Genomic DNA, 13,231 nt, shown 5'->3' with positions numbered 1-13,231 from the left:
GTTACCTGGGATGAGATCTAGGACACATTCAATACATTTCATCAGTTGCTACTGTGCAAAGACTCCATCACATTTAAGGAACACGCATTATCAAGAAGAAATCAAAAAGAAAAATTCTTATCTTTTTAATGCTGTTCTCAGGAACAAAGAGAGTGCCTGTAGATGTGGAGTATTTAACGTGCCAACAAAATGAAGGCTCATTGCTAAATACAGGGATAGGATGGAGATCCTGCCCACCTGTGCAGAATTTCTATGGGGTGCCTGATAGGAAAAGCAACCTGGTGCCAGATTCAAGGAAAAGTAGCTTTTCTGCAGAGAGTCAGTGTCCCGTCACAGAAGCTACAAGCCTTTAAGAGTGAAGCAAACTACTGCATCACAAACCACGTCACTCAGAAGGATCCCTGTCATGGTCTGTGCAGTTTGCACCTTCATTGCCAAGAAGGACTCTAGACACTGGGAAGTAGTTGTGTTTCTGCCTTTCACCAGGAAAAGTCTATTATTTTATCTACAGATACTGTATCTATAAATTCCAGAATTCTTCATGTGACACTCAAGAGGCTAAAGACCACTAGATTCCAGCTCTACTGAATCAGCGGGAAGAGATTTTGCCTAGATTTTTCTTTTTGTAGTTTCCATTAAAGAACCCTTGGGTTTTTTGTATATAAAGGAAGGAAAACCCTTCTTTTATCTTAGTTTTTACTAAATAAAAAAAATAATCAAAACCTACCTTGATTTTTCAGTGGTAAAGGCATAGTCTCCCTGAGTTTACTTAAAAGGTTTTTCATTTCTCTCATATCCCTGTGGATACAACAGTTTAAAAAGATACAATGGAAAAACAGTTGAAGACTGCATGGGAGTGGCTCCTAGTATAGCTTTATATGCTAAAACAATGGAGCAATAAATACAAAAAAAAGCTATTGAGCAAGCATTTGGTTTATATACACATATCAGAAGACAGGAGAGCACTTTTATAAAAGTCTGATAGTAATCTTTCCTGGTTCAAATTTATGACTTATTCTGGCACTAGAATATTTCATATTAAAAGGCTTTGGGGGTACAATGTGATCTCGGTGGCAAAATACACAATATGCCTTAAAATTAGTATTAGCTAGTATTAATATCATTTTCTAATATCACTCCTTACAAGCATTTTGTATATTTTGCCATGAGTGTGTTTTACTGTTCAGAAGAAAACTTTAACATGTGCAACTAACCCATGATACTTAACACAGCACATAATATGAAAATTTTAGAAACAGAGCTATCACTCTCACCTGCCTTGGGAGGACCCTGGCATTAGATTTTCTGAAAGGGAGATGACGGAAAAGGTAACACATCATCTCCAAAGGCAAAATATATTTTGGTATATTTTGAAAGAGGCCAGAAATTTCCAAATGGTTTCCATTTTACCCATAGATGGCAGACCTACAGGCTTGTAATGCCTTAATGCTTTCAGGATTTATAACCAATATGGTCTTGCTTCATTCATCTACACATAAATTGGTTCTCAGAAATGCAGCAGCATGATTAGTAAAAAATTGCTCTGTTTATTCTCCATATTATGGCCCACTAGAACAGAATTTGGCGTTATGTAAATAAGCATGATTAACAATTCAAATCTCAGCAGCGAGTTAATATACAAAACCTCAAAATAGGACTTTTTGCAAAGAAATGTTGACCATCAGGATTACTCTCTAGCAAAGGTCTCATTTTTGTCTTTCAACTGCGTAGTTAAGAGGGTAAGATCAGAGCACTACAACACTCACCTCCCCTCCTAAAACTTCCAAATTTAATGGACAGAACTAACTGAAATGAATTGGATTCTTGTCTTTGATATTGTAATTCAGAATTGGAGTCCAGACTATTTCAGGCATGTTTCAGAAAATCAGAAACTGTTAAATTACACCAGAGAAGTTAACAGGTTATTTAATTTGTTTATAATTTTCATAGTAGCAACACTGACTGTCAAAGTAAAGAAGACTAAATAAATCCCAGAAAAAAATCTGTTCATTTAGGAATGAAGTGCACACGTACCTTTCAGTGTTATCAATATCTGTGGAAACCTGCCATAGATGCTGTTGAATATCTGTTGGTGACAATGACGTGTCTTCTAAAATAGGTACTTCAGAATTCTCCTCCACTTTAGTATCTAAGGTCTTGGGTGGGCCACTAGGTTCTTTTCCTTTAAAATATTTAAACAAAACATGTATCCCCATTATTTATGGATTAAAATGGATACTCAAATTATCTAATTGATGCTTTGAACTTGACCTTGCACAATACAATGGAGAAAAAGACTGCTTAAATGCAAACTCAGAGTATGAACTGTTCAGAAGCAGAGCAGACCACACCAAGCTACAAATCAGAGTGCTGCCATATGTTACTCTTACCACTTCGAAAGGGTTCAATTAAACTCCAGTGGCTCTCATGGAACACAAAATAAAAGCCAGAAGACAAAACAGAATAAAATAAATGAGGAAACTGTAACACATGTTCTGGAAACAACTTCAAAACACTGACATTGAAAAACATTGCAATCCACATCTCCGAGTACTACAGCAATACTGAGGGAAAACAGAAAACAAAAATATGAAATTTTTTTGTACTTTATTATTTAACAGCATATAAAGCTGCCACACCACCCACAACCCAAATGCGTTAAGTTCTGAATTTCTGTGTTGACACCTACCTAATCTGTGCTCCATGTATAAAAATTAAATGTAGTGTTGAAATTGAAGGGGAGGGGTGGGACTTCATGACAGATGTTCCAGGGCTTTTGTGAGGAAGAGAATGGGAGAATGGGATAAAGGACTGGATCAAGATAATGGAGCATGCAAGAGAGTTAAACATTGGTAGAACATTTTGGTAACTCTGCAAATCTCCTTTGGACTACCTGATAGCATTGCTTTTCCACAGTGGCAAGTACAATTCTGGCACCAAATACAGAAGAAAAATTCACACTGGAGTGCATCCCAGACAAGTGTCAACATTTAAACCAGTAGTACAAAAAGGAACAGGAAATGCTTTTTCATTTTGCCATTTTTGCAATAGGAAAAAATTTTGACTTCAAGACAGATCTGAGTAGTTCCTCTAAGGTCTGACAAAGTACATGAAGAGCAAGATCAGCTAATAGAGCAGTGGTCAGTCAGCCCATTTTTCTGGGACACTAGAGAACAAGATTGCAGACCATGGTATACTATTCCACATCACAAATATATATCCCTGCTATCAGACAGGTAATCTTTTTAAAGATTTTTAAAATCTAGAAATTTTTTTAAAATCTAGAAATTCCTGGATTATAAGATAATATTTTTGCATAAGTTATCTAAACAGTTGCGTTCTGGCAAATTATTCCTTTGAAAAAAAGAAAGAAAAAAAAGCTATTCTTAGCTACCTGTCTCAAACTAGATGTTGCTTATCCTACTTGAAGATACTTGCTTTATGTTTTAATGCTCTTTGAAGCCAGTACAAAGCCCAGTTATCTAAATGAATCCTAGAGAGTGCATGACCTGACCATAACAAGTTTAGCCTCTATAGAAGAATATCCTGTGTCCTCTCTTTGCTGCTTACTGGCATCCACTAACTTGTGTTTTGCCAAATTCTTCTGTGATCCACTTTTGCAATTGAAATGACTCCAAGAAAAGGAAAAACAAAATGTGACATTTTCTGATTAAGTGGTTTAAGTAAGGTCAATCAAAACCCCTACATGTCCAGGAGCAAGTTCCAGAAAACGAGAATCATATCACTCCTTTTTCCAAAAGCAGTGAAAAGGAAGAAGAATGCAAGTCATTATAAGGAAGGGGAGACAGACAGAAAGAGACCAAGACCTTTCTGTTGGTTGCAAGCTGTTATGCTGTAAGATGACACAACTGCTTGTGGAACAGCAGACTAAGCCTGCCTCACAGACTGCACGTTTTACTCTGCAACACCCTGTAGGCTTAACGTTCTAATTTTTCTTGTCCTTAACTGCAGCTTATGCTGGTATTTTAAGGTGATTCATATGATACAGTTTTCAATGTAGAGTCACACAAGCTTCATTATTTTTTCCCATCACAAAAAGGGAAATAGCACTAGACAACATAATATTACCAATATCTCACATATTACTTTTTCACTAAAAAGGTTTTAGGTAAATCATCTAACTTGCCACTGATATCACAAGGCATTACTCATGAAACAGGATATTAGGGGATTGTTCCATTATTTTTAAGTGTTATGGTGGAACCCTGACCTAACATTTTGTGACATGCTGAAGAGATGCATCCTTCAGGGACATGAAAGGTGTTTCAATGGAGACAGTAACAGCACTAGATAAAATAATAGTAAAGGTTCTTTTTTTCAGCTTGAGAACAGAAGCAGGGACCATAATGTTCTTTCTGTCAGCACAAAGACAAGCTCTTGCAGATCGGGCAGAATGAATGACACAGATCTCTTTTCAACTGGAAAAAGCTCTTTAGCAGTAATTCTGTTGTATTGTGAGCAATTCATGAAGTCTTTCTTGAATTTCAGATCATTTGCTCAGTCTCTTGAAAGCAGTTAAAGAGTCAGCTAATAATAAAGGCTTTGCCTGAATAATGTATGACTCAGGCTTAACATTTCTACCACTGTCACAGCCTGTAGGGAAACAAAAGCCTGTAGGGAAACAAAAGCTTCTTAATCTTTTCATCTTTACAGAGGCTGGTAAGGATATCTTCTCTCATTGAGACTTCAAAAATGGGTATGAACCCTAAATTTTACTTTCAATTTAGTCAGTGGAAAGATTTTTCACAATTTTAGTTGCAATGATGTATTCTTCCATTTCCCACCAGTAATTCAGCTTTTCTTTTCAACTTTAAGAAGCAGAAAACACTTTTGATCTGAAATTGAATCAATTTAGTTAAATAATGCTGAGGATCAAACTTGAGTGGGGATAAATAAGAGGGCAGAAAATTGTCAGTTCAGTAAGGTTACATACATCATCTGTTTTTATGTGCCTCACCTATTGTGCTCCTTTTATTGCTTCTGTGGTGATCTCTGTGCTTGCTTCTGTCATGCAACCCTAGCACCTACTCTTAGTCATCACCTAATTTGCACAGAAACTGTGATAAATGAAAAAAATTAAGAAGACAAAAAAAATGTACCTTAGTGTTAGTTAGATTTCACTGCAGAGGAACTAGAGGTCTTTGAGGGGAACACCAGACTAACAAAGCTGAGAGAGTCCCTCTACTGAAAAGAGAGCAGTGTTTACATCAGATTTCTAACCTGGCAACTAAGGATAAATGCACAAGCTATATATCACAGCTGAAGTACAAGAGCAGGAAAACCTACAAAGGGGAATGGAAAGAATTGTGTAAGAAGTAAAAAACGTACTTGACAAATACGGCTAACAGCAGTATTGATGAATTTACTTCTGTACTTACACTTGGGACCTGCAGAACCTGGAGACTGTCTCACTGAAAATAGTATTATTGAAGAAAATCCAATAGGAACAACAATTTTGTGGTAGAAGTTGTGTTACCCTCATTCCACGGTCGTTATTCTTCCATTCCTTGGTTTCTTCATAACATCCAAATAAGAATGGGTGAGTCTCCTGATTTGTTTCTTCATACCTGTGTGCTCTGCTACACTCTTGCATCTTTATCCCTCTTGTATAAGTGATATTCTTAAGTAATAACACATATCTACCAGTCTTCAAATAGAACACTGAGATTGTATCACAACCATTAAACAATCCTTCCTTTCCCCTTCGAAACTCTAAAAACCATGTCATTTAAACAAAGCCAAAAAGCAAAAAATCTCTCCACTGAACCGAGCACTTATTTTTTGCAGTTTGTAACATGAGCTATCAACTTTAGTTACTATTTTAAGAACACACATATTGCTATCACACAACACGTACTGGAAATACAACCATTAACCATATGAACTTCTTACATGAAACACAAGTAGTATATGTGCTTGATTTTCCTGTAAGACTCAATTCGTGCCTTTTTGCATGACTATAAATGTATCTATCACTTTGGTTAGTGCTGGTATCATTCTGCCCTCACCTGTGTTTTATACATGTCAGGCTGGACACACATCTCAATTACAATGACATAACTGATTTTTTTTTTTCTTCATGGTGTGCGATAAATATAATATATGACACTAAAAACTTAGGATAAAAGAAAAGTGTATGCCCAAATAAGTATTTTTAAGTGTATTAGTTGGCCAGAACTTCTGGAATTATGGAAAGGAGGAGTAATACACTAAATGAACAGGCAACCCAAGACCTAGTAACTACAAAGCACGAATTAAAGATACTTAGGCATGATTCCTTGTGCCCTTTGCAAACTTTCTGAATGCTGAACTATTGAATCATTATATATTCTCAACATTGGGCTTTTGTCGTGTATGTATCTTACAAAAAATTATTTTAGAGCACTTACCTCAGTTTACTTACTGCATAACACAGCTGCAAATATTTATGGCTTTTGGCCCCACTGTGGCAGTTAAATGTCAAGGAAATAACAGACCATCTGACTTTTCTAGTAGAGGTTCTATGACAGCAGTAAGTTACTCTAAAGCACTGTAAATATGCAAGAAATTTCTGTACAGGAAGATTGAGATATATATAGCAAATAAAGGAATATTTATTTGTTCAGCTGAAAAGAAAGCTAAGGAGATACGAGAAGATGATATGTCCTGTGAAAGGCAGTCAAAAGACCCAGAGCTCAAACCTTCAAATTTTTGGGCGGTGTTTCTCTAAGAAAATCTCTTTCCTAATATGGCATCTCTTTCCTACTGGCTGAGTTTCTCTTGGGAAAAGAACATCACCATCAGCACACTGCCTTATAGAACTTAGAAGTTCTATAACTTGCTTGATAAATTCTGATCAAGGTACCAATACCCACATTATTATTTATAAGCCACGGGATGCCGAGAACAGTCTGCATGTCATTCTACTTGAATCTCTGCTGCCTCCTGTGTAAGAACATGAATTGATGAAATCTCATGGGGGGGTTTAAAAACCTAACAAACAAGTTGTTTGGCAGGTAAGAGGGCTAGAGAAGGGAAATATTGCATTCAAATGGAAAAAAAAATTACTCTCAGAAATTAGCTTCAAGCCACAACAAGAACACCAGACATGCACACTTGCGGGTTAAGCAAAGACTGTAAGGGCAGCACTCTTTGGACACAAGCTTTTTTAATATGCCCACTCAGATGATGAAAGACTCTGAAAAACTAAGCAGCTGAAGAAACAAAAAACTTATATACAGAAGCATCATAATATCTCTTGTAATAGTGAAGTTACTGTCTCCTTCCTTCCTAGAGATAAATTTACGTGCTTCAACTGAGCTGAAGTGTCATTCTCTGTAAGTAAAGAAATCAACCAAAAGTATGGGTTCAGAGCGCTCCTTTGAAAACAGTATGTGCTGTCAGAACCCAGAATAAATAGGTTGCAAAGTCATCTAGTGTAAAGGGCCAGCTTGCATCAGACTGCTTAGGACTATTTGAGTTATCAGCATGTCGAAGAACAGGTATTTCACTGCCCCTTTGGGTGCCTGTCTAGTGTGCAGCTTCCTTCATGGTGAAAAAACAACACAGGACTGGAATTTCCATCATTGCATCATGCCCTTGCAGTACTTCTAGGTGTTGCCAATATTAAATCTTTAATTTAAAAAAGCAATTGTCTATTGCATATTCAAATAGTTTTTGCCTACTGTGCATTTTTTTCAAAGAATGTCACAGAAGCCTGGAGCCAAGTTAATGTGTTTATCTCTAAAACACTCTATTTGGCAAGGACAGAATAGCTACCATGACTCTCTCTGTAGTGAGAAACTGATGTCTATCAAAGTATTGCCAGATAGGAACTAAACTGTAACTCCTCTTATCCAACTTTAGACTTCTAAAGTGATGTTTAGTTTAAGTTATTAATGTAGATTCCATTCAGAGGCGATGAGAAGAGAGGCAAGGGAGAGACAAGACATTGAGCTATTTACTTTCAGCAGCTCAGAGGATGGTTTGACAACTGTTGCCAATGCTAGGAAATGCAGCACAATCTATCTTAAAAATGGTGACTCATTTTGACAGCTACTATTATCTTGTTCTACAATGTGTTGGCTAATTATCTCTCTTCCTATTTTATAGACTTATTTTTGACTTGAGAAAATAATTGAGAAGCTCCGTTAAGCATTTACAAATCTCCCATTCTTACTTTCATAATAAAAATATCCCTGGCTTTAGTAGTATTCTACAGCTAGATATGAAAAGTACACTACAGGACCTTTTAGCATGACAGGAAATGCAACATGTTCATTACAAGACCTTTATTACAGTTCATTACAGAATTCTGTCTTGTCTTTACCTGGTTTTTTTGGTTTTTTTTTTTTTTTTTAATTTTTTTAATTTTTTTTATTGATGAGATACTGTCTGGGGAAAGAGTAGTTATAATCAGCACAGATACAGCCCTAATCAGCCTGTGCGATCACTGAGCAATGAGGTTACTAAGAAAACTATTCAGTAAATTATCAGCATTACTACATCTTCCTTTCAGTAGGCAGCTATTCAAGTATGAAATGATTAGAGAGATGGGTTTTTGCTGAAGTGAGGACATCTTTAATTTCCAAGTCTAGTACTTGCTTTTATAAAGGTGGGCATCTTTTGAATCATATTTATCTACCCTTTGTTATGGTAGTGTTTTAGGAAGGATACTCCCCAATTTAATGCTATCACTGACATTCTCCTGAACCACAGGCTACTCTCTCTCCCCCCCTCCTCTTTCTGCTGGGGCAGGCTGGAGCTGAGACTTGGAGGCACAGAAGGTGAAGATCACAGCTTAAGGTAAGAACAATTTACTGGAAACAGCAAGGGGAGGAGAAAACTAACGGTAACAGCAGCACTATTAATAACATGTCTTGCCCAACAAATACATCTAATAACATCACTGTTTGCCTACTCATCTGACTAATGACAGCTAAAACTTAAGGAACCCCTCTTTTTAAAAAATAATCAGAGTTTTAAATGATGAGGACATTAGTGATACATACCTGGTAAGACACACTTCTCTAAGTATGATGACAAACAGAAATACAGCTCCTTTTTAGTAACTGAAAACCCATCTATAGATATATATTTCATTTTACAGTTTGGTGCTTGCTGTGGTTTAACTTTGGACATCAGTGGAGCCCCACAGTACTGCTGACTTGCTCACCCCTGGTGGGATGAGGGAGACTACTGAAAGCGCAAAAGTGAGAAAACTCCTGGGTTGAGGTACAGACAGTTTAACAAGTAAAGCAAAAGCCATGCATGCAAACAAAGCAACACAAGGAACTTATTCACCCCTCCCAATGGGTAGGCAGGTGTTCAGCCATCCCCAGGAAAACAAGGCTACCTCATGTGTAGTGATGACTTGGGAAGACAATGCCATCACTTTCCATGTCCTTGCCTTCCTTCATCTTACCCTCTCTTTATATGCTGAACATGATGCCACATGGTCTGCAATATCCCTTGGGTCAGCTGCAGTCAGCTGTCCTGGTTGTGTCCTCTCCCAGCTCTCTGGGCCCCCCTCAGCATCCTTGCTGGTGGGGTGGGGTGAGGAGCAGAAAAGGCCTTGACCTCCTGTGGGTTTAGCAATGACTAAAACATCCTTGTATTCTCAAAGCTGTTTCCAGAGCAAATCCAAACCACAGCTCCATGATGGCAACTGTGAAGAAAATTAACTCTACCCCAGCCAAAACCAGGACAGTATTTTGTCTTTCATGAATACGCAGGCATGCCCCAAAAGGCTGTTCTTTTTCTAAAGCAAGCATCTGTGTACTTGTGCAATCCAGTACCTTTCCGATGAAACTGCAGTGATCCTAGCAGACATATGGACTTCAGCATCTCTGTTGTGTACATTTCCAAGCAACACTGCAACTGGATATACAGCCTACAGATTTCAGGATGGATTTCACCATCTTCTGGGCTGCAATAAACGAGATAAATGTAGTTAGGAATGAGACTAGAAGAATGTGAGGGTCATAAAATCCACTTCCTTACTGTTGCAAGCAACCACATCAGAATCTGCTTCACAAACTATTAAGCTTTTTCTACCACACTCTATTTACAAACAATTCTTTAGATCTATAAAACTCCAGGCTTAACAAAGCTGAACTTGGGCTGTCTTTGATAAGATTACATATCCTTATTATCTCCTCTGCATGTTTTTGGAAAACGAGAAAATAAGTGACTGAGATCTCTTTAGAAGTAAGTATTTTCTGTGAGACTGAAGCCTTCCTTTGCATCCAGTTTCAGCTACCCGTGGTCTTCAAACAGATGCAGATTACTGGGCTACTCTCAACAGTCTCTGCTCAGGTTACAAATCCTGTATCAAGCAAAATCAACTCTACTTTGAAGACAATCTCATCAGAAACAGGTCAGCTTTAGCCTACTTGTTCTACACATTCTGCCTAAACTTGTTTTCCTCCATATTTAAAATAGTAGTGATGTGATACTGCACTGTGAGGAGAATGGGATGCACGAGAGGTTTTCCAGGAAAAGAGTAACAATCTTGAAAACAAAAACTGAAATCCTACATTTAATTGCTGAGGATACCAAGAAAGTAATTTACACAGACTTAGGAACCAATTCTCATGCTTGGTTGTAGGATCAGACTTTTAAGTATCACTTTTGTAGGCTGGAATCACAGAAGTAGAAAGCAGTACAATCACGAATGCTTAAACAAGAAAAAATAGGCTAAAAAAAAAGAAAAAATACAAAACCAAAAACACACTGAAGAGAAATTATGCTGGAATTAGAAGAGACAAAAGACAGCTGGTTTGACCTGCCAATCCATTGCAAAATAGACGTCATCAAACAGGCAGGAAATTACTGGAGCATAAACTACAATTGCTGTGATCTGTTACTACAGGAGCTGCACCAAACACATGGTAATAAACCTGCCCATCTTAGGAGTTTTACTTCTTTTGACTAGACTACAGTATGTTTATTTTTCTCAAGCCACGCCTACTTTTCTACTTCTGAAGTGAAGTCTTGATTTGTGGAAAAATTATCATGCACGATACTTTCTGCATCTTATCATAAATACAGAGTAAAGCTATAGTGTAGAACAAGAGTTCAACCACAATTCTGCCTCCCTCCCCCGTGTGATGTGTGCAATACTTACTGTTGCAGCTCTCTTCTCAATGAGCACAGAGTTACTTCCTTTAAAGAAAAAAACTTTAGGCGTGTAGAGCTCCATTTACTTTCCATATTTAGGCTGTGGGTCCTAAAATTCAGGTGTTCAAACTTCTTGGTTATTTCATGCAATACCTAAGTCCTAGAGCTCCACCAATAAACACACAGGGCCACTCAGTTTCTGCTTGGGTTTCCTAAATGTCTGAACACTTCTCTGTGACCCAAGTTCCTTCTCTCCGGACTTGTCTATTCCACCTGAAGGGGATTTGTCCATACATGTTCTTGTGCAAAGCGGAACCTGCAAAAAACTTTAAGCCCCCACAGATGGCAATGATGACCTTTTTCTGCTCAACTATGAGAGCTCTTTTGATCAGAAGATGCAGTTCTACTCCTCTTTGTCATGAAAGTCAAGCTGAATCTGTCTAGCTCTTCTGAAAACTAGGATTATTTAACCACAAGTCTATCCCCAAGAGACACAGACACTACATTGTGACAAGGTCGTTTCCTTTTAGCAGATTTAGATAAACCTTAAATATGGCTGTTATATTTTCCTCTGCACTATTTCAGATGTTAGAAATCCTCAGACGCTCTCAGAAGTCATGGCTACTACAAAAACTTTGTTTGCAATGTTCATTTATAATCTACAATGTTCCTTTCTAGCTGTCAATGACAAAATGACTACAGAGTCTGCACACAGGCGTAAGGAAACAGTGTTTTCCTTACACAGATATTAAATTCCTATGAAGCAAAAATGGTGGAAATTTTCTTTAAAACATTTTTGTTCTTTGGGCCAGAATTTTCAATTGTGTAGACTTGGAAGGGGCAATTATAAATAAAATGCTTGACTCATGAGTCAATTCAGATTAGTGGCTTCCTACTAACAAGTAAGTTAGAAAAGTATTCAAAAGCATAGTAATAGGCATTTTCATTGGCTTTTTTTCCTGTCATAAATCTATTGTAGGTTTTTTGCAAACTGTATTTATGAACAGCATGAGAGTAAGAACTAGAAACATCAATAATACATGCATGTTCTGCACCATTCTTGTTTTCTCAAGAATATGGAATATTTCTAACTAGACTATGGGCAAAATTATTCTCTCACTTGCAGATCCAGAGTAACAGCAGTGATACCCAAGAAAAATATTACACAGAATTTTTACAATAAGAACTTTTTCCAGCCCAGGACCCTTCACTGATTGTCTCAAACTATTTAATTAGTGTTTAATTGTAATAATGACCACAACAATTCCATTAATTTGCAACCAATTTGTTTCTATGCATGTATATAGCATTTTAATCCCTGAAACCCAAATGCTCTGATATGAATGACCACCAAGATTTCTTTTAAAATTCCTGAATTCTGTGCACAGGGCTTAACATTTCCTTTTAAAAATATTATCAATTTTTCTATTTCTGTATGTAGAATGTCATTAGAAATGCCAGATGGGGGACTACTACAGACATAAATTTCAGAATGCTGGTTATGATATGTTTATTATTAACTATTATTATTATTTAATATACAAAATTAATACACATAAAGAAAAGTTCACGCAAACTTCTAGTATTATTCTACAAGCCAGCTGTTCAGTTAGTCCAGCTGATTTTTTTATGAAGACCACTTAAGTTATTCAAGACAAATCTCATATAACGTGATCTTGTACAATGCTGTGCTAAATTGTGTTTACAACAGCTATGTAATAGCTTATGTGCAGCTGGATATATGAGAGCTAGCACTGCACTGAGCACCTGCCCGTAACACAGAGACCAGCTTCTCATTGGTGGCTGTATAAAACGTAGCTACAAAAGTGAAAATGCTGCATTAGTCCTATGTAAAACAGTAGTTTAAGTTACGCAGTTCATCAGGCTGCTATTAAAAGTATGGTTAAAAAAGTATGGTTATTAAAAGTACAAACAAATTTAAGTAAGTCTATAAAAATCTATAATAAATCCATTACATTCTCATGCTTTAACCATTGGTAAAATTGATGACTTTCTTTCCATAAAATCCTGCTGTTTAAAAATCAGGTAATGATGTTCAACTGAGTATGTTTATAAAGCACTGACAAGAAGTGGCATTTCCTGTCCTTTC

General features: G+C 37.0%; 1 protein-coding gene across 1 annotated transcript in view; it reads right to left on the bottom strand.

The window, feature by feature from the left end:
- Positions 1-13,231, bottom strand: part of RGS7BP (regulator of G protein signaling 7 binding protein) — a 34,363-nt gene that overhangs the window by 1,619 nt on the left and 19,513 nt on the right. Inside the window, exons 3-5 of the mRNA XM_066338662.1 lie at positions 9,798-9,928; positions 2,035-2,182; positions 728-798 (exon numbers count right to left, since the gene is read on the bottom strand). Of these exons, the coding sequence (XP_066194759.1) occupies positions 728-798; positions 2,035-2,182; positions 9,798-9,928 (350 nt within the window). The remainder of the gene's footprint in view (positions 1-727; positions 799-2,034; positions 2,183-9,797; positions 9,929-13,231) is intronic.

This window comes from Sylvia atricapilla, chromosome Z (genome assembly GCF_009819655.1).
Source record: "Sylvia atricapilla isolate bSylAtr1 chromosome Z, bSylAtr1.pri, whole genome shotgun sequence".
NCBI classification, from domain to species: domain Eukaryota; kingdom Metazoa; phylum Chordata; class Aves; order Passeriformes; family Sylviidae; genus Sylvia; species Sylvia atricapilla.
The sequence above is the reverse complement of the archived record's forward strand: the minus strand, read 5'-3'. Positions and strand labels throughout refer to the sequence as shown.